We start from the raw sequence: 21,078 nt of genomic DNA, 5'->3' as shown, positions 1-21,078 counted from the left end.
TTACTGTTAACCTGGTGGGTAGGGGCAATGCCACTAAACACCTTGCAGTGCACTAGGCAGCCCCACAAGTCACCTGGCCCAGAGTGCCCCTAGTGCCAGGGTGGAGACACCATGACAGAAAAGGTAGCAGCAAGGCTCTTCTATGAAGAGTCCCTTTTAGAAGACTGGGGCCTTCTTCTCTAAGCTGTGGCTGGCAGAAGGGGTCTGATTCTGTCCTTGGACCTGGGTCTCTGTCACCCAGAGCAGCAGAGGAACCGATGTACTGGAGGATCCGTTTTGGCTGTCCCATTTCATCCTCAGTTCATCCTTAGCTTTGCTTGTGATCACCAGGCTCTGATACCACGTCAGGCATTTGCTTTCAAGGTCTATGGTTTTAAGCTTGGGTGCTATTTTTGTCTCCTCTGAGCCTAGAATTGGGGGCGAGCTGTGTGCTCCTCGGGGTGAGTCATCAGCGCACCAACCTGGAGATGCTGGATTGCAGGCTCCTGCTATTTTTATGCAGGGCTCTGGTGACAGCAGAACTCAGAGATTCTGAGTTGCCAGTGGACCTGTGTTTATCTCAGAACCAATGCCTTAGGGAACTCTTGCTTTCAAGGGCTGCAGTGGGGGGGGGGGGACCAATGCTGGCAGAAGGACAGCCCCTGCCTTTCCCAGAGTTTATACTGTCAGTGCCAGCATTGATTATTGAGCACTTGCAATGTGCTGGACTCTCTCCCCCTAGGTATTGAGTGACAGTAGAAGTTGATGCGAAGGGCACAGACACAGGCCCTCTGCTGGCTCCTCCTGTTCTAGCCTTGCTCACAGAGCTTTGTGACCTGTGGGCAAGTCACATCACCTCTCCTGCCTCTTTTTTCTCATCTATGTCGTGAGTTTGTACATGAAAGTGCTTAGAACAGTGATGGCAAACTTTTAGAGCTATCAGTGATAGCAGAGAGCTGGCTACAGCATGTCTGCCGTAGGTTCCCACCATAGACTTAGGAAATGCCGAGCCAAAAGTGAGTGCTCTGGTAACACTAATATATCTTTGCTTTTTTTCTTTTTTTTGGTACCAGGGATCAAACTTGGGACCTTGTGCTTGCGAGGCAGGTGGCAGAACCACTGAGCTAAATCCCCAGCTCGGTAATACTAATCTATAGTGACAGAAAATGGATCAGTGGTGGTGTCAGAACAAGGTGGAAGGGATTATTACCAAAGGGCAGGAGGAAATGTTTGAGAGGAAGTAGGTCTGTTCAGTATCCTGATTGTGGCAATGGTTTCATAGGTGTAAATTGTTAAAATTTATTAAAATACTTTTAAAATATCTGACCTGGGTGTGGTGGTAAGCCTATAATCCCAGCACTTTGGGAGGCTGAGGCTGGAGAAATGCAAGTTTGAGCCCTGTCTGGGCAACTTAGTGGTTAGCAAGACCCTGTCTCAAAGGGAAAAAGGGGCTAGAGATGGAGCCCAGGGCCTCTCAGCGTGGAAGGCAAGTGTTCCACCATGGGACCACACCTCAGCCCCACATGTGTACTTTAAATATATGCAGTCCAACCCGGACGTGGTGGTACCTGGCTATGATCCCACAGGAGGATTACTTCGAGTTCAAGGCCAGCCCGTGATACACAGTGAGTTCAAGACCAGCTTAAACTACATATGGAGCCCTGTCTCAAAAACAAACAAACAAAAAACATTCCATTTTACACCGGTTATACCTCAGTAAAGCTGTTTACAATGGAAGTTTTAAGTACTGGCTGTTACCTCCTTGCATCAAGCCCTGCACTTTAGAGACAGGTGCTCCCTGAGGAGGGTGCCATCTGTCTGGCCCAGGCAAGTCTAGTGACAGGTCAGGCTCAGGCCTTTGAGCCCAGGGTGGCGTCCTGCTGCTTCCCAGGACATGAAGTTTGGCCTAAGCTTTCGGGACAGTGGGAGCAGAGCAAGAGTCCCAGAGCAGCAGCTCTGTGGTGTGTGCAGCCACAGGGCATCCTAGGGAATTGGGTTTGGGGGAGGGGCTAGAGAAGAAGGGGCAGCTACCACCACAACTGGCAGAGGCTGTGCTCCATAGGGGCTGGGCTCAGACTGTCATTTTGGCCCTGATGAGGGAGGGAGAGTGAGCCGCCAGAGAACGGGGGTCTGAGAAGGGAGGACCAATACAAGGCCAGAGGGCGTGGCCTGGTTTCTGTTCCAGAGCACCGATGGCCACATGCGGCGAGGGAGAGCTGCTGGGCTCCTGAGGAGGCAGCAGCATAATAGGAGCAGGTTGGGCCAGGGATAAAGCTCAGTGGCGCAGCCCCTGCCTGGCAACCATGAGACCCTGAGTTTGATTCCTGGTACCAAAAATGAAAAAAATAATAATAGGAGCCAGGCTCCAGCAAGTGAATGGGGACTTGGGGAGGTTAGTGTGGCAGGGTAGGGCAAGGGGATGCTGCCATGATCCTGTGTCTGGCAGGACTGAAGGGACAGAGAGAAGTAGGAGGGCCAAGGTGAGACTCAGGCTGGGTACTTAGGCTATTAATCTCTCTGTCGGGCATGTGTCTTCTGTGTATGTGTGTCTGTGTCTGTGGGAATTGAATGTAGGAAGCAATGAGCTATAGGGCTGGGGATTTAGCTCAGTGGCTCCACCGCCTGCTCCGCAAGCGCAAGGACCTGTGTTCGATCCCCAGTACCAAAAAAAAAAAAAAGCAATGAGCTATAGCCCCAGCCCTTTCTTTTATTATTTATTTACTTATTTATTTTGATGTTTTTGAGACAGGGTCTCACTATGTAGTTAAGGCTGGCCTTGAACTTACTGTGTAGCTCAGGCTGGCCTCGAACTTGCAGCAATCCTCACTTCAGCCTCCCAAGTGCTGGGGTTACAAGAATGTGCCATCTTACCCAGCTGGTTATTTTATTAAATGACAAGGATAGCCTGATGTGGTGGCACACCCTCCATCCCAGGACTTGGGAGGGAGAGGCAGGAGGATCACAAGTTTGAGACCAGCTTAGGCTATATAGCAAGAACTTGTCTAAAAAAAAGAACAAGAATATAATGAACATTAATGATGAGATGCCCATTTACTAGGTACTTGTTAGATAAGTAATTAATATGATAGAAAAGCAAATACCCTGGGGCCAGAGATTTAGTTCAGTGGTTCCGGTGCCTGCCTCAAAAGTGCAAGTTCCTGAGTTCAATCCCCGGTACCAAAAAAAAAAGCAAATCCCTTTGGGAAAAAAACTACCCTGTCATCTCTTGTGATGTCATTCATTGTTCATTACGTCATTTTGGAGCACCTAATGAGTAGGCAAGGCACCATGTGCTTGAGGTGATGCAGGGAGCAAGAGTGATTGCCCCACCCAAGTGGAACTCAGGCTGCCTTGCACAGCCTACCCCTCCTTGCTCATGGGCAGGGAGCCCCGTGCCCTGGGAGGGAGCAGCTGTGGGTGGGCAGGGTTTGTGCAGCTGGTACCAGCCCTGCTCTCCTCTCTCCCCCAGACTGAACCGGCCACTGACCCTCTCGGAGAAGATCGTGTATGGACACCTGGATGATCCAGCCAACCAGGAGATCGAGCGGGGCAAGACGTACCTGCGGCTGCGGCCTGACCGCGTAGCCATGCAGGACGCCACAGCCCAGATGGCCATGCTGCAGTTCATCAGCAGTGGGCTGCCCAAGGTGGCCGTGCCGTCCACCATCCACTGTGACCATCTCATCGAAGCCCAGCTTGGTGGTGAGAAAGACTTGCGCCGGGCCAAGGTGAGTGCCATGTGGCATGGAGTCTGGCTGGTGAGTGTGACACGTGGAGACTGGCGGATCCCTCCCACTGGGGTGGGGACTGGGGCTCAGATCCAGAGTCTCATGCACACTAGGAAGTGCTCCACCCTGAACTACACCCCAGCCCTAAGGTTTAGTCTTGTTTTTGCCTTTTTCTCCCCTTTCTCCCTGCCTTCCTTCTTCCTTCTCAGGTACTGTGAATGGAACCCAGGGCCTTCCACATGCCATGAAAGCACTCTCCTACTGAGCTACACCCCAGCTCTTTATTTTTTGAGACAGAATCTCACCAAGTTACCCAGGCTTCTGAGTAGCTGGGATTACAGGTGCATGCCACCACACCTGGCTTGTTTTTGTCCTTTTCTAATACTAGAATTACCATTTGATCATTGTGAAGATAATAGAAAATATAGAAGAAATCTGAAGAAAAGTAAAACCATCCCTAATCTTACCACAGTAGAAGTACACTTGTTATCGAATGAGAAAAGTGCTGCAGCCCAGGCATGGTGGCTCTCACCTGCTATCCCAGCGTTCTGGGAGGCTGAGGGAGGAGGATCACAAGTTCAAACCCAGTGTGGACAATTTAGCAATGTAGCAAAGCCAGGCATGGTGGTGCACACCTGTAATCCCAGTGTTCAGGAGGCTGAGGCAGGAGGATCACTGTGAGTTCGAGACCAGCCTGGACTACATAGTAAGACCTTGTCTCAAGAAGGAAAACAAAAACAAAAACAAAAAATATAGCAAGACTCTGTTCTTAAAAAAAAAAAAAAATTTAAAAAGAGGGCCAAGGTTCAATCCCCAGTACTGGAAAAAAAAGGTCTACAGGCCAGGGATTTAGCTCAGGGGTGCCGCTTCCTGCTTCAAAAGGGCAAGGTCCCAAGTTTGATCCCTGGTACCAAAAAAAAGGTCTACAGAACAGTCACTGTGTCCCCAACACGTTCTCAGGAGAGGGCGGACTGGGACTCTATTCACACATCTCTTCTTGAATCACTTGTGCACTTTCTCCTGCTCCTCTGACCCTCTGAGCACTTGCCAGGGAGGGAGCCAGAGGTCACCTTACTGTCACAATCCTTTGAGTCCCACGGCCACATGAGGCCACGCTGAGGCTGACCCTGACCCCAAGTCCAGCAGTGGGCGGATTAACTTCCTTCAGGGCCCTTTCCTCCGTGAGTGTTGCTGTCAAGACAAGTGGCCATGTGCCGTGCTTACACAGTCCAGTCCTGAGTGTGGAACCTGTGTGCTGCTGCTCTTGGTGGCACTGATGCCTCCCAGCTCCAGGCCTCCTCACCCCTTGTACCAGGAGCAGGATCCCCAGGTGGCTGTTGGCAGGAGCTGAATGCTGGCACAGAGCAGGTGTGTGATTCAAAGTGCCCAGCCTGCAGAGCTCCTGAGCCCCTGGGAAACACTCAGGTCAGCCTTCCCATCAGGCCCTTTCTGCCACCCTGGCCCGCCCACCATGTGTCCCAGTGGCTCTTTACACCCAGCTGAAGGGGGACTCCTGCCTGCTGGCTATAGCTTCCACAGCAGTGACAGGGATGGGGTGGTCATGTTATATGATATCCCAGGGGACAGGAGCTGTGCAAGGCCAAGATCCCAGGGCCCTGTGAGCCCTGGGTTCAGCCTCCCATAGCAGAAGCCATTGCCCCATGGGGCCACCCTCCTCCTTGCTTCATGGGTTCAGAATCTACTTGCTGGAGGTGAGAGTCACAGAAAATAGAGCCCATTCCTTCATTTATTCAACAAGTGTCTGCTGAAATTTTCTTATACTCCTGGTCCTGTGCTGGGTGCCGGAGTTCAGTGTGGGCAAGACAGATTGGTCCTGGTTCAAGGGTCTTAGAGTCAAGTAGGGACGTGGGTGTGGGAGTCATAGGACTGGTAATTGCCAATTTGTGTGTGTTAGGAAGGGATGTGCAGGAGTCTGAGAGCGTGAGAAAGAGGTCTGATTTTCATTTCTGGAAGGGAGGCAAGTGTGGTGGCCCACACTTATAATCCCCGCACTGGGAGGCTGAGGCAGGAGGATTGCCATGAGTTCAAGGCCAGCCTGGGCTGCATAGTGAGTTCAAGACCAACCTGGACTACATAACTAGACCCTGTCTCAAAAACCGAACACACAAATACATTTTAGAAGGAAAAAGACATCCTCTTTGAGCATGTGAGTATAAGCTGAGTCCTGAGCAGCTCAAATGGAGAAAGAACATTCTAGACAGAACATTTGCAAAGTCCCCAGGGCAAGGAGAAACCTGTTGCATTTGTGCAAGGAAGATGGGGCGTGTAGGGTTTGATCTTTTCATGGAAGAGCATGGTCCGAGGCAGGGTCTGGGAAGTTGGGATCTTCAGGCCTCTTTGCACTGTGCTAGGAGTCCTGGAGGGCTGTGTTAGCCTATTTTCACTACTGGGCCAGAATCCACAGACTGGGTGGATTACACAGAAGACACTGCACACATTGCCTTGTGATAGGGTGGGGGCAGACAAGCCCATTGCTAAACAGGAAAAGCACACCAAGCTCATAATACTGTTACACCTAATACTGTTTCGGGGGTACCTGCATTTCCATGCGAGTGTCAGAGGGAACCTTCCGCCAAGGTTTGCATGGGGGACAGATGTACATATACACTTTTGCATAGGGTCTCTGGCTGGGGTCCAGAGAGTCAAAGTGACTGCTCCAGGGTCCACAGTCAGGGGTCCATGCCAAGCTCAGGCTGAGGTTCTGTGGTAACACTTTGGGGAGGTGCCCCATCCCCCACATTCCCACAGACACATCAGCCCACTCAGTCCCAATTTTACAAGTGACTGATTTGAAGTCTAAAGGCCAGGCTGTTATTAATTGGGAAGAGACGGCTCTGGGACCCTGGTTCTCTTGCCTGGGTGACCAAATGGGTCCTCACAAGGCTGCAGGCTGGCTGGGAGTTTACGTGAAGGGAATGTTACGGTTCTGAGAATGTTTTTTCAAGATACTGGAGAGCTGAAAGCAGCTTTCTTCTCTCCCATGAAGCTGTCTCTCCCCTCCCTGAGGTTGGCAGGTCTCATTTCCTAGTTCCTCCTTTGGGACACTGGAATCCATGTGGCACTGTCCCTGTTCCCATGGGTCTGCCTCACTTGACCTGGGACATGCCACATCTTCAGAGAAAGCCTTGTCCCACATCATCTCCCTACCCCTCAGGAAGCTGCGTTCAAATGACAGACAACGGGTGCAGCTCGCCCCATCCTTTTCCAGGCAGTGGCCCTGTTGGCAGCCTTGGCTGGGCCATCAGACACAGGGAGCATCAGATGCTCCCAAGAATTGGGCCCTGCAGCAGGCAGACCTGGGCTGGGCGCTCTCCGAGGGAGGCTCCCGTCCCCACAACCTGCAGCTCTGTCATATCAGGCTGTCACCTGGGTGGACAGGTCTGGTTTCCAGCCTGGCTCCTCTGCCACTCTTGGGTCACCAGCATCGGTTGAGTGGACTTGATGATCATCGTTGCCTCCTCAGCTGATTCTGTGTCCGTAACGGGCATTCAGGGAGTGTCAGCTGGGATCATAGATGAGGCAGTGGAGGCCCAGGTGGAGAAGCACCTCCCACATGAGCCGCAGAGGAACTGGGGTGTCCTCTTGTTCCCTCAACACCCGATGTTCCCCAGCTGGTGCTGCCATGCCAGGCCTCTTCACTGTCAGCCTTGCCTGGGGACATGGTTGCCAGAGGGCACCTTGGCAGTTATTAAGTGCAGTTCCTGAAGGAAATAAGTAAATTGAGACCCAGAGAACAGGGCAGGGACTTGTACCAGACCTGCCCCCCTAGCCAGGTGTCACAGAGGCAGAGTTGCTCTGCTCCTGTCTTTCTTCCTGTGCTTTGAGCTGAGACTTGGCCAGCAGTCCAGGCCCCTGGAATTACATTCAAAGGTTTCCAGGACAGGGCCTGTCTTCCCAATGCCAGCCTTTCAGAGCCATGGTGGGGTGCAGAGAGAAGAACATTTCAAGGGTCACTCCAGATGCAAACCGTGTCACTAATGCTCCAGTTATGGATTTGTCTCAACAGGACATAAACCAGGAAGTGTACAATTTCCTGGCAACTGCGGGTGCCAAGTACGGCGTGGGGTTCTGGAGGCCTGGGTCCGGAATCATTCACCAGGTAAGCAGGGGTCAGGTGGCACCCAGTGACCAGAAAGCACCTTCCAGGCCTGTAGAGAGAGACAGGGGACATGAGGCCAAGAGGGCTTTGGGGGCGCAGGAGAACATCTCAGTCAGCTCTTAGACTTCACCTCCTTTCCTTGAAAATTAATTTTTATTATGTCAATTTATACATTCCTGTTCTCCATGTGAAAAATGAAAACAGTCCCTTCAACCTCCCGGGTAACCTACTTTCTTTCATCCTGCGGTGCTGGACATCAAACTCGGGAGCTTGCACACACTGGGCAATTGCTGTACCCTGGGCCACACTCCAGCCCAGTAACCTGCATTTTATATTTTGACATATTCCTTTCTGCACCTTCTTCTAAGCATGTACTCATGCCTCACATTCCTGTGAACTACAACATAGAGCATTACTTTTTTTTTTTTTTGGTACCAGGGATTGAACTCAAGACCTTGCGGTTGCAAGACAGGCAGCAGAACCACTGAGCTAAATCCCTGGCCTAGCATGACATTATTATTCCTGTTCTGGTGCTGGGGATCAAGCTGCATGCATATGGTTATTATTTTTGTGTTGTTCCCACTGCATGGGTAACTGGCATTGGGTAGGCACACTGTGTGTCAGATGCTGGCCTCAGCACTGCAGACACTGACTATCCAGACTGCTCCATAACCCCATGAGGTGGGCGGCTGTGTTATCCACACTTTATAGAGAAAACCTGAGGCAGAGAGGTTAACATATGCCAGGGACGTCGGGGAGGCAGAACATGCAGCCTGGAGCAAGTGTCCCATTCTGTCCCCTTGCTGCTCCTGCATGGATGCTGCTCCCATTCCTCTAGGCTGCTTCGATCCCATAGGATGGAGACTGATGGGCTGTATCCACCAAGAGTTCTGGGGGCTCCCCAAGAATGGGGTTTCCTTTGGTAAACAGTTTTTGTTTCTGAGAGAGAGAGAGAGAGTGATTGTGTGTGTGTGTTGGGAGATAGGTGCTTCACTCCCATCAAAGGTGACTGTTGACACCACACCATGCATCTGTCCATTTACTGTGCATCCTGTGTGATGCATGGAACTTGTTCTGTCTGTCTCCAAGGTGACCCTTCATTCCTCTCCATCCGGGACCTCCTGTTCAATGCCTCCCAGACTTGCTAAGTCAGGCTGTCATCTGACTTTGGCTGGGTCCCCAGCTCTGCCCCACTCTGAAACTGGAGCCTGCAATGGATCACTGCTCTGCCCTTTTATACCGTCACCCTTGCCAGGATGGCAGGTCACACACCAGCCTAGGGCCAGCAAGCCTCTCTACAGCAGAAAGTAAGGCAGGTGGGCCTGGCTTTGGCCTTCTGTTATGAAGGGTCCCCCAATCTAGGTATCCCCTACACCTCCAGGCCTTCTTGGCAGCTCCTAGGCCACAGTTTGGGCTGTAAGTGACAGCTGTTCACACCTACACTGGGCCACCTGCTAAGTGTTCAGCCTGGTGTATCTGACCCTAAACCGGAACACCCCAGGGACCCATGTGTACCACGCAGCTTTACCTCTCTCCCTCAGCGCCATTCACCTGACCAAATCCAGTCTTTTTAGCTGGCCTGGCTGGCCCTGCCCGCATCTCAGCTCTCTGCTTCCTGTTTGACCCCCAGGCCTCTCTGCGCCCTGCATCAGGGCTTCCCGTGTGAAGCCCTGTGGGGCCTTCAAGTTACGTCCCCAGTGTGTTCCTCGTGCTTTCTCCACGCACTGTGTGCTCTGTGGGATGGGGACTGTGGCTCATTCATTCCTGTCTAGCTTTGGGCCTGGGCCTGGGCCTAGGCCTGGCTGTGGACAGATTGGTATGTATTTGTGTTAGGTGAATCAGTGGCTGAATTTACAGTTTTGTGTTTTTCATGTTAGTTTACCCTTACTCCATCTGCCTAGCCACATCCATAGAGTGCTGAGGCCATTGTCACAACCTGCTTTGTCGTAACACTTCCATAGTTGATGGGTCTGCATTAACCTCTCCTTTCTGGATGTGGACCACATTCTGACTACCCTGTGTAGACCACTTTGAATCTTATCTGTGGTCTTCATGGATAAACTTTTGGGGTTAGGGATTAACTAGTTCCACATCTTACTACCTGGCTGGGGTAGGGGCTGGGGCAGAGAAGTGAACTGGTAAAGCAGGGCTGCCTGTGCTTCCGGGCCAGCTGCCACGCTGTGTGTGTGTTTGTGGCGGGGGCCAGGTCTTCTAACCTTTTGCATCAACCAGGGTGAGGGGCCTGATTCCTTGCTGAGTCACTGGGCAGATGCCTTGCCCTAGGCCAGGCTCTGGGTTCCTGTAGTGCTCCAGGGAGCTTGCCCATGTTCCTTTCACATCTCTGATCTTTTTTTGGGGGGGGGGTACCGGGGATCGAACTCGGGACCCCGCGCTTGCGTGGCAGGCGCCGGAACCACTGAGCTAAATCCCCAGCCCCACATCTCTGATCTTTGAAACACCTGAGAGTGGCCATGATGCCACCTGACCAGGGCCGCAGAACCCCAGGTGGAAGATCTTGCTTCAAAATAGTAGAGCACTGCCCTGCACTACCACCACTGTACCTTCTGAATATCTGTGATGTGTGTCGTCATCCCAGGGACCTGAAAAGGTCACACTTGTCGGCTGGTTTGCCAAGGAAAGGAATGTGAGGCCTGGAGGGGTGAAGTGCCAAGGTGATGGGCCAGAATGCAGGCCCACGATGTGGGACACCTGGCCCAGAGGGTCTTCCCAAGTGGGCAGCACCTCCTCAGAGGGGCCTGGAGAGGGGCAGGACCGCAGGTGGGTGCTGACCTGCTCTCTGCCGCTTTCTCACCATATGTTTTGGGAGATCGCCCAGCCCCAGGGCCTTCCCAGCTAGGGGAATGCCTGGGTGCAGGCAACACTGGGAAACAGGACACAGGATGCGGCAGGTTGGCACCTTTCCTCGAGCGTCACTTCAATCCTCAGTCATCTCCAGGGTGCTGCGGTGGGGAAGGGAGCCTTGCGCTTCTCCCAGTCGAGCAGTGGAGACACTGATGGCTCTGGGCGCCCACTAGGGCCTCAGAACCTTCCTTAGCTGCCCTTCAGCTGCTGTGGCCAGCTCATGACAAAATTGTCCCTCTGATGAGAAGCCACATAGGCACACTGACCACACAAGGAGCACCTTTTTATTTAGGGACTTTTTATTGGTACCGGGAATCGAACTCAGGACCTTGCACTTTTGAGGCAGGCGACGGCACCACTGAGCTAAATCCCTAGTCCACAAGGAGCATCCTGAAGCTGTGACACTTGTCCCAGCCCCATCACAGGACACGCTTATGTGCCAGTTTATCTGGTTCTTACTGCTTCCTGGGGTTAAGGTGGTGTGGGTGTGTTTACACTGTAGTACAGATGAGGAAACTGAGGAGCAGGGAGGCACAAACAGGCCAAGCCACACAGCAGAAACTGTTAGAGCTACTCATGAGCCACAGGTGCCTTTGTCCTTAGAGCAGCTTCTGCCAGCTCACTGGAGATGGCCTGTATTAAACAGGGCTCCCTACGCCATCCCATCCTACGGCAGCCCTGGGCATGGGCTGGGAGCTCTGGGGGTGGCAGCTGTGCAGACACCTTTGGTTCACCTCCATTCTCTACTGAGGGCTTCTGAGCGTACCATCTTGGATTCTTTTTCAGATCATTCTGGAAAACTACTCCTACCCTGGGGTTCTTCTCATTGGCACTGACTCCCACACCCCCAATGGTGGTGGCCTGGGTGGCATCTGCATCGGTGTCGGGGGTGCTGATGCTGTGGACGTCATGGCTGGGATCCCCTGGGAGCTGAAGTGCCCCAAGGTGAGGGGCAGGGAAGGACTCAAAGCTGTTGGCTTCAGGGGAGGTTGGTGGGGAGAAGTGGTAGCCTGTGGGCCCGAGCCAAGGGGATGGGTCAGGCTGGAATTCCTTTTTGACAGAGGCAGGGACAAATGAGCAGAGAGGGGAGGCCAGCAGCTCGATTCCTGGACTTCCTGTTTGGAATTGTCATCTCGCCTACCTCCTTGTAGGTGATCGGTGTGAAGTTGACGGGCTCCCTGTCCGGTTGGAGCTCACCCAAAGATGTGATCCTGAAGGTGGCAGGCATCCTCACGGTGAAAGGTGGCACAGGTGCCATTGTGGAGTACCACGGGCCCGGCGTTGACTCCATCTCCTGCACTGGTGAGGAGGGTGCTCACAATGCAGCCCTCACCCCGTGCAGGCCTGACAGGCTTCCCTGGGGATGTGTCCAGGCAGCGCGGGGGCAGGGATGGAAATGCAGAGGTCACGGAGGCAGCGCTAGACATTACCTAGTGCAGGCCCCTCACCCATCTGACCGAGTATTAGGACCCTTCCCAAGGTGCTAGTAACTTCCTGTGTTAGGGCCCGAGCCACCTTCTGCCACTGGGCCCTGGTCAAGCACTGGGCCACTTGGGTGATAGTGAGACTCTGAAGAGGAGGAAGGTGGTGGGGGAAAGAGTCAGTCAGAGCTGGCTTCATTCACAGAGTCCTGCGTCTTCCTTTAGCTGGAGTCGGAGCTTTGCTTGCTTCCTGTGGGTTAGAGATTGAGATTATTGCCTGGTAGCCTCCAAAACCAGGTATGAGCCAGGGACCTGGTTTCCATGGCTCCCTGCACCCTTGGAAATGCAGGGAGACTCAGAACTCACCTTGGTGCCTGTCCAGTCAGGGCTTCCCAGGCACTGCTTCAGCTCCATAGCGGCCCCTTACTCTACTGTGGCATGGCTCAGCTGAGAAGCTGGTAATCGGCCTAGGTAGGGGTCTGGACCCGTGAGCCACCAGTTCTGTGAGACGCTGTGATCCAAACAGTAGATAGCATCCTTTTTTCTGTTTTTTTTTTTTTTTTTGAGATAAGGGTCTTACTGTGTTACCCAGGCTGGCCTCAAACTCTTGGGATTAAGCAGTCCTCCTGCCTCAGTCTTCCTGATAGTTGGGGCTACAGGCCTGTGCCACTATGTCCAGCTTATCATCCCATTCTTATTGCTGAAATTCAGAAAAATGTCTACATAGAACCATAGTGTGGCTGCCAGAGGGCAGGACCTCAGCAGACAGACCTAGATCTGAGTTCCAGCACCAGCATTTATTTGCTTTCTTCGTAACCTCAAGCCTCTGTGAGCCAAGTCCCTCACCTGTGAAATGGACACAGTAACAGCTGGGCAGTGGCTGGGTGACCTTGAGTACATGGTGGCTGTCACCTCTGCTCTGCAAGACAGCCAGGCCTTGGGTGAGAAGTCAGCTTTTGGGGCCCTGGCCCCTAGGGATGAGTGTCCCTGCCACTAGGAGGCCCTGTGATTGGAGAAGCAATGCTGCAGCTCCCTGGTGTGAAGAGCTGGGTGGGACCCAACCACGGCCCTTGGCCAGGCCACAGCCCCTGTCTTTCCACAGGCATGGCGACCATCTGCAACATGGGCGCAGAAATTGGGGCCACCACTTCGGTGTTCCCTTACAACCACAGGATGAAGAAATACCTAAGCAAGACAGGCCGGGCAGGTGAGCTGGAGGGGCGGCTGCACTGTGGGCAGGACAGTCATGCTGTGGCCCTGCCCCAGGAGGAAGCTGCACCTATCCCTATAGAGCAGGGTCCATAAGCTGCTGTGTGCAGACTGGCTTCAGAGGCCCTGAGACGCTCCTGCAGGTGTGTGACAAGTTAGGCTTGTGCTGCTGTTTCTGAGCTGGGTGACTGCATGCAGTCTCTTCACGGGTGAATTATTCTCACCTGGAAAGGTGGCTGATTATCCGTCCTTCCTGGACTGGTCTCTAGCGCCCCCTGCAGTAAGCTCTGGAAATGACGTGGATCTCTTGTTTGTAACCACTTGCCCTAGCCGGGGGATGAGGGAAAGTGTGGAACCAAAACCCCCTTACCCGATGCCCACCCCCAGCTTCCCTGAACTTCTTGTGAAGCTCAGAAGGCATCATGTACTGGTGCTTGAAAGGGAGGGAGTACAGGCTTCCTCTTCATTCATCAGTGACTCCTTCTGAACTCTACTCTTGGTCCCTAGGAAGCCCTCCCTGACTCGACCTCAGTCCCTGCTTCCCCATTTCCCCATGTTCCTGAGCACCTCTTGTCCAAGTGTCAGATTGTGGGTTCACTGCCAGCTCCTTCACTAGACCGTGAGCTCCTCAATGGCAGGGACAGTGTCCTGTGCTTTTACTCTGTTCCTGTGTTGGTGTTGTCAGTGCTTGGCAGGTGCCAGGTAACTGGCTGTGGGTGGTGTGTGGATATATGGATGGGTGAATCTCAGCACCAGTTTGTTTCCTGTGTTTCACTCCCTGCCCTTGTTGATTCCAGACATCGCCAGTCTTGCTGATGAATTCAAGGATCACTTGGTACCTGACCCTGGCTGCCAGTACGACCAACTCATTGAAGTTAACCTCAACGAGGTGAGGAAGGGGACTGGGTTGGGGGGCTTGGGGGGGGCCGCTGCTTTCTTGGGATCGGGAGCTGGCACAAGTCCTGCCTGGCCCTTGGTTCTCAAGGCCCCCTGAAGGGGTGAGGGGAGATGAGATAACAACCACGGGGACAGTGGAGATGGCTGTGGCTGGAAAATCAGAAATGGATGTCAGTTTAGCTTCCCCTGGATTTAGTGGAGACCAAGATTTCACCCTTGTAGCTTTGTTTCATTGTCAGAGTTTAAGCAAGGTGCCAACAGGGTTTGGTACCCTGAGACCACGCAATGAAGCAGGCACTGAGAGAGTGTGAGGAAGCAGGCTGAGTGACATAGGCCAGTCTGCTTGAGTGTGGGGGTAGGTGCCACCGTGCGAGGCCTGTGGCCCTGGGCAGGTTGCTCAGCTCCTGCAGGCCTCCCTTGGCCATGGGTTATGCTGAGGCAGCAGTGAGGTTAAATGGGTGCATTTATGTAGTGACAGGCACTTCTTTACTGTTGTACATTTCACGTTTATTCATGAGGATCGTCACATGGGAAGTGCCTGGCCTTAAGCCTGTGCTCATTAGAAGAGTCCAACAGCAGGCAGGTGCTGTGGTGCACAGCTGTAATTGCAGCTACTAGGAAGGGTGAGGCCCGCATGGACAACTTAGAAAGATCCTATCTCAGTATAAAAAATAGCTGGGGATGTAGCTCAGTCCTTCCGAGATTCAATCTCCAAGAGCACAGTCACTCAGTCAATCAAAGCGTGCATCTATAATCCCAGCACTTCAGAGCCCGAGACAGGAGGATCACAAGTTCAAGCCCAGCTTGGGCAAGTGAGTGACTTAGTGAGACCCTGTCTCAAAATAAAACAAAGTACTGGGGCTGTGGCTCAGAGCAGAGCTGATTCCAAAAGCCATGGAGTTTGGGAGATGATGGGTTTGCGAGGCAGTGGCTTCCATTTATTCCATCCCCCTGCCATCTCCTAGCTCTGTGACCGTGAGCATGGTGTCACTTCTGATCTTTGGCTCCTGCATGTGCAGGGTGGAGCTGAGACCTGCCTGGCCACAGCTGCACACGTGTGCAGCTCCTGTGTTTCCTGGGACGAGGTTTGAGCCACAAGAACAGGAGCCAGCCTCCCTGTGGGGACCTGGGAGCAGAGAACAGAGGCTGTGCTCACTCCGACCTCTCTTCCTGTCCTTGCCTCCTTGTCTTTTCAGCTGAAACCGCACATCAACGGGCCCTTCACACCTGACCTGGCTCACCCTGTGGCAGAGGTGGGCACTGTGGCAGAGAAGGAAGGGTGGCCACTGGACATCCGAGTGGGTGAGTGCCTTCTGCCTCAGCAGCTGGCAGAGCTTCAGGCCAGCACCTATGCCCAGGGCTCTGGGCAGTCACCTCTGCTCTGTGGTACTTCCTAATCAGGCACTTTCTACAATGGGTCTATTCAAAAAATAACCTTTTCTTTGTGTAAAAAAATACATACTTATTGTATAGAATATTGACCAGAAGAGTTGTAAAATACCTCTAAAGCCAGACATGGTGGTGTACATTTGTAATCCCAGCACTCTCTGAGGCTGAGGCAGGAAGATCACAAGTTTAAGCCCACCGTTCACAATTTACCTAGACCTTCTCTCAGAAAAATAAAAAATGACTGGGGATATAGCTCAGTGGGAAGGCCTTGGGTTCAGTCCCCATATTGCAAAACCAGACAAAACACCTGCACATTTTATCTTCACTCAGAAACAAGCTCTTTGAGTGTTACACTGTTTCTGTCTGTGCACTTGCACGCACTTAGGTGTGCACTTCTGTTTTACAAACACAATCACACCAGCAGTGGTGCTGCATTTGTCATACTCTGCATGTGTGGACACGCTGGCATGTTGGCGTCCCTGGCATCTGCTGCTATCAGGAGATGGCATAGCATGGCTGTGAAGAGCTTGGACCCTGGAACCACAAGGCCTGGGTTCAAATCCTGGCTCTGCCACTTAATAGCTGGGTACCTGAGCAAGCTGCTTCCCCTCTGCCCAACGAGGAGTAATAGTTGAACTTGCCCTTCACAGTTGTCTGGAGGGCCATGAGGTGACACGTGACAAGAGCTTTCTGCTGTATACACCATTAAGTAATGTGCTGTAATGTGCTCACCCTTACTAGGAGAAGTAAATTCGGTGGCTTAATGACTAATAACAGTCTTGTTATCTGTTGATAGTATGATATCATTCAATTTTATTAACTTTTTCAGTAACTGACCAACTTAAAAAGATCTTGTGTTACTCTGATAATAAACCAAACAGAACACAAGCTGTGGGCAGTGTATGCACCTGTAGTCTCAGCTACTTGGGAAGCTGAGGCAGGAGGATCTCTTGAGCCCAGGAGTTCCAGACATCAAAAAGAAAAGAAAAAAGAATGAAAACACAATGAGCTTTTTTTTTTTTTGGTACCAGGGATCGAACTTGGGACCTTGCCCTTGTGAAGCAGGCAGCAGAACCACTGAGCTAAATCCCCAGCCCAAAGAAAGAAAACAGAAAATATGTAGAAAAGAAAAGCAGTTAACCTCCTATCAGCCCCAGTCAGCAGTGATCACCACGAATGTTAGTATTCGCCCTCTGGTGTGCGTACATGAGCTGTGCTGCTAGCCTGTGTTGCGTGCTTTGGTCATGGCTTCACTTTTCAGACTGGTTCATGAACAGCCGGTCCTTTATTGTTGGACACTTAGGTTGCTTCCAGCTTGTCTCTGTTAAAAATAGTCTCTGCCCCACCCCAGTTGGTGAACTCTTTGGACCAGATCTGGGGTCTGAGGGGAGATAGAGACCTCTGGTCACCGTCTCCTCCTGACCCTGACCCCACCTCCCACAATGCACCAGGTCTCATCGGCAGCTGCACCAATTCGAGCTATGAGGACATGGGGCGTTCGGCAGCTGTGGCCAAACAGGCATTGGCCCATGGACTCAAGTGCAAGTCCCAGTTCACCATCACCCCAGGCTCAGAGCAGATCCGCGCCACCATTGAGCGAGATGGCTACGTGAGTGCCCACCTGCCCTGCCCTGGCTCCCCACCCCACTGCTGAGAAAGGTGGCTGCAGGGAGCATCAGAGTGGCTCTTGTGCCAGGCTGACCTACCCATCCCACCGGTCATGTGCCTGCCCCACAGCTCTGTCTCCTTTCCTGCCACAGGCCCAGATCCTGAGGGAGGTGGGCGGCATCGTCTTGGCCAACGCCTGTGGCCCGTGTATTGGCCAGTGGGACAGGTGAGAGGCACCTTTCTGACAGCACAGCCCCTGTGTACCGGGGTGTGAGGCCCCAGAGGTTGAGGGGAGATGTTACTGGAGCGGAGAAAAGAGACTTGAGCCTGCGGCCTCCTAGGGGCTGCTGCATATGAGATCTGCAGGCATGGTGGGGTGGGTGGGCCGTAGGTAGAGAAAGAGCCTAGCTGAAGCTTGGGGTGGGGGCAAGAAGCCCGTGTGGCCACATCCTGATGGCCACAGCCAGGGGCTCTGAGGGAGCCACTCGAGGCCACCACTTAGGTCAGGGGACACTAGACCTTGACATGGGGTCGGCCTCTGTGGTCCACAGTCACACAGACGCCCACCAACCTGAGGTCCACTCCGCTCTGTGCAGGAGTCTTGGGGGTCCCTTTCCTTTCTCGGTCAGGAGCTGGGCACGTGCCTCAGGAACCTGGCCATCTGGTCTTGGGACAGGCCAGGTGTCCCTAATCCTGTCCCTCTGGCCTGACAGAAAAGACATCAAGAAGGGGGAGAAGAACACAATTGTCACCTCCTACAACAGGAACTTCACAGGCCGCAATGATGCAAACCCTGAGACCCATGCTTTTGTCACTTCCCCGGAGGTGAGACCACCTGATTTGGCATTAGCCGGGGACCCCAGAAGGCTGGCTCCCTTGGTGCTCCCAGCCTGGCCCTCCCTCACATCTCCAGGTCCCAAGATGTTGTTTAGCACCAGTGGTAGGTATGAGCAGTTACTCCAGGACAAATGCCAGCCTTTCTCTCCTCTCACCGGCTGCATGAGCTTGGTCAGGTCCTGATCCTGAGTCTCAGGGTCCAGCAGGCAGGGTTATGTGTTTGTAGGATAATTACTCCCATTCCCCACCCCGCTTCCCAGGGATTGAACTCAGGGCCTGCACTGGCCAGGCAGACGTGGTCCCACTGAACTACTTTTTTTTTTTTCCTTTTGAGATAGGGCCTTGCTGTGTAGTCCAGGATGCCCTTGAACTCATGGCACTCCTCCTGCCTCAGCAAACCCAGGACCTCTGCACTAAGCTATAGCCCACCCCTTTTTTTGAGACAGGGTCTCCCTAAGTCGCTAAATTGCCCAGGCTGGGATCAAAGTCATGACCCTTCTGCCTCAGCCTCTGAGTGCTGAGATTATAGGCTGACGGGCACGTGCCACCACAGCCAGCTTCATCTTTATTTTTTTTTTCTTTATGAGACAGGGTCTCACTATGTAGTTTGGGCTGGCCTCAGACTCACAGCAATCCTCCTGCCTCAGCCTCCTGAGTGCTGGGTTTTTGTTTGTTTTGAAATAAGAGTGTATGTTAACCAGGCTAGCCTTGAACTCCTGGATTTAAGTGATTCTCCAGCCTCAGCTTCCCAAGTAACTTGAGCTGTGCAACACCACACCCAGCTCGTGTTTCTGAGTTTAGGAAAAGTTGGGGCCTTGCTGTTACTATGCACACAGTGTGAGCTGAAGTGCTCCAGGCACTAGGTGGCTTTCCTGCCTTAGCCATCACCTGCACGTCTTGGAGTGGCTGTTTACATGTGCATTCCAGAGCTGCTTGTGCTGCCAGGAGCGGAAGATGCCTCCCTTCTCTGCCCTGCCCAGCAGGGACCTTCCTGTCAGTGAGCACTTGCCAGGGAGAGGAGAGCTGGTGCCAGCCTCCTGGCTGGTGGGGAACACTACACTCCGGCTCTGGCTGCAGTGGTAGAAGCCAAGGGACTCTGGGGTCCCTGAGTTCTCCCCCCAAGCAGGAGAGGGGCAGGGGCCCGGGCATCTCCTGGGCTCTGTGTGGGAGGACAGGTGGGGTGTCTGGCGCTGACCAGCGTAAACTGGCCTTCTGTTTAGATTGTCACAGCCCTAGCCATTGCGGGAACCCTCAAGTTCAACCCAGAAACTGACTTCCTGACAGGCAAGGATGGGAAGAAGTTCAAGCTGGAGGCTCCAGACGCAGACGAGCTGCCCCAAATGGTGAGCTGGGCCTGCCCAGGGGCGTCCCAGGCACTTCTTGCCCAGCAGGCAGTGGTGCCACTGTCTGTGGGCAGCTGTGCTTCAGGAGTGGGTGCTGGATGTGTGGGGAGTTTCCTGTGGGGACTAAGGACTCTGGTACCTTACCTGTCCCGTTGCCTGCTGCAGGAGTTTGACCCAGGGCAGGATACCTACCAACACCCCCCCAAGGACAGCAGCGGGCAGCGGGTGGACGTGAGCCCTACGAGCCAGCGCCTGCAGCTCCTGGAGCCCTTCGACAAATGGGACGGCAAAGACCTGGAGGACCTGCAGATCCTCATCAAGGTCAGCATGGCCTGCCGGGCACTCAGCTCCCCGGCGGGAGCAGGCGAGGTGTCACAGTGAAGAGCCAGGCCCGGCTGGATCCAGGATCCCAGCCGCCTGTGTGAGCAGTCAGCACGACACAGCCAGGCGAGAGGGACGCATGAGGCACAGCCTGGTTCCTACACCTCGCCTGTGACCAAACAGGCCCCAGGCAGGTGCTGGTTTCTCCTGGCCCACAGTCAGCACGAGTGGGTGTGAGGGCCTGTGGCCTGCGGCCTCAAACCTTACCAGGCATTAACCCCCAAGGACCTCCTGTGACACAGCCTGGGTTAAGCCAGGCAGCACAAAACAGCTACCAGCTGCTGGTCGCAGCTACCAGCAGGACCCAGCCCTGTGCCTGGCTCCTTTCTCTACACACCATGAGGCCTGGCTGGTCTTCCATGCCAGGCAGCTCTTAGTTGAGGGGCCAGCCTGGAAATGTGCTTGTCCTCCCTGGCCAGCTTGTGTCCCCACCCCACGCACCCCATCCTGCCCTGGAGACTGAGTAGCCCTGAGCCTCTGCCTGAGCCTTTGCACTGCAGGCCATGTGTTTCCTTCATTACCACACCCCACCCCCAGATGCCGGCATGGGGCCACCTGCTCCTGCCCCTGGACGGTTGCTCCTTTTCCCTGCCACTCCCGACTGCATCCTGACCACTGTCCTCTGCCCACCACCTCAGGTCAAAGGGAAGTGCACCACCGACCACATCTCAGCTGCAGGCCCCTGGCTCAAATTCCGTGGGCACCTGGACAACATTTCCAACAACCTGCTCATTGGTGCCATCAACATCGAAAATGGCAAAGCCAACTCTGTCCGCAACACCCTCACCCAAGAGTTTGGCCCTGTCCCCGACACTGCCCGCTACTACAAGGTAGGCCAGTGTTGGGGCAGTGCCACTCCTTGGGAGCCCGAGGCTAGGGACAGGGAAGACAGGAGGAGTAGGAACCAGGAGGGGGCCAGTGGGCAGTCAGGGTGAGGCGCCTCCTCCTGGACCTGAAGAGAGATGGGGTGCCTCACAGACGAGGAAAGAGCCACCCAGGCCTCTTGAGCAGGCAGGGAGGCCCTAAGGACAGGCTCGGCCCAGGAGCAAGGGGCAGGGCAGGTGACACTATTTACCATCGAGGGCCCTGCGTTGTCTCCCACTGCTCTGCCCCATGGTGGTCCCTCCCAGTCTCCTGGGTTCATGCAGACGGCAGCAGGGCCTCGTCCAGCCCACCTTTGTCCCCGCAGGGCCCGCTTGGGCCTGCTTCACCCAACCTTGGCTGCCAGGGGCCAGGCAGGTGGGTACTGGGCCGGTGAGCCTGGTGCCCTCCTCGGCCTTGTGACCTTGTCCCCCCGATCCGTC

The 21,078-nt window shown here is 53.8% G+C and overlaps 1 protein-coding gene across 3 annotated transcripts in view; it reads left to right on the top strand.

Moving 5' to 3' along the window:
- Nucleotides 1-21,078, top strand: part of Aco2 (aconitase 2) — a 39,637-nt gene that overhangs the window by 17,264 nt on the left and 1,295 nt on the right. For all 3 annotated transcript variants that reach the window (XM_087213422.1, XM_087213420.1, NM_001308662.1), the window contains 13 exon segments: nt 3,449-3,707; nt 7,735-7,827; nt 11,476-11,634; nt 11,841-11,991; nt 13,213-13,317; nt 14,117-14,208; nt 15,413-15,518; nt 17,057-17,214; nt 17,366-17,439; nt 17,927-18,038; nt 19,271-19,393; nt 19,559-19,714; nt 20,413-20,604. In XM_087213422.1, coding sequence (XP_087069548.1) covers nt 3,449-3,707; nt 7,735-7,827; nt 11,476-11,634; nt 11,841-11,991; nt 13,213-13,317; nt 14,117-14,208; nt 15,413-15,518; nt 17,057-17,214; nt 17,366-17,439; nt 17,927-18,038; nt 19,271-19,393; nt 19,559-19,714; nt 20,413-20,604 — 1,780 coding nt within the window.

Source organism: Heterocephalus glaber, unplaced genomic scaffold (assembly GCF_053883595.1).
Source record: "Heterocephalus glaber isolate CG9 unplaced genomic scaffold, H.glaber_assembly_v1.0 deba00001444, whole genome shotgun sequence".
NCBI classification, from domain to species: domain Eukaryota; kingdom Metazoa; phylum Chordata; class Mammalia; order Rodentia; family Bathyergidae; genus Heterocephalus; species Heterocephalus glaber.
This window is presented reverse-complemented; position numbering and strand designations above follow the sequence as displayed.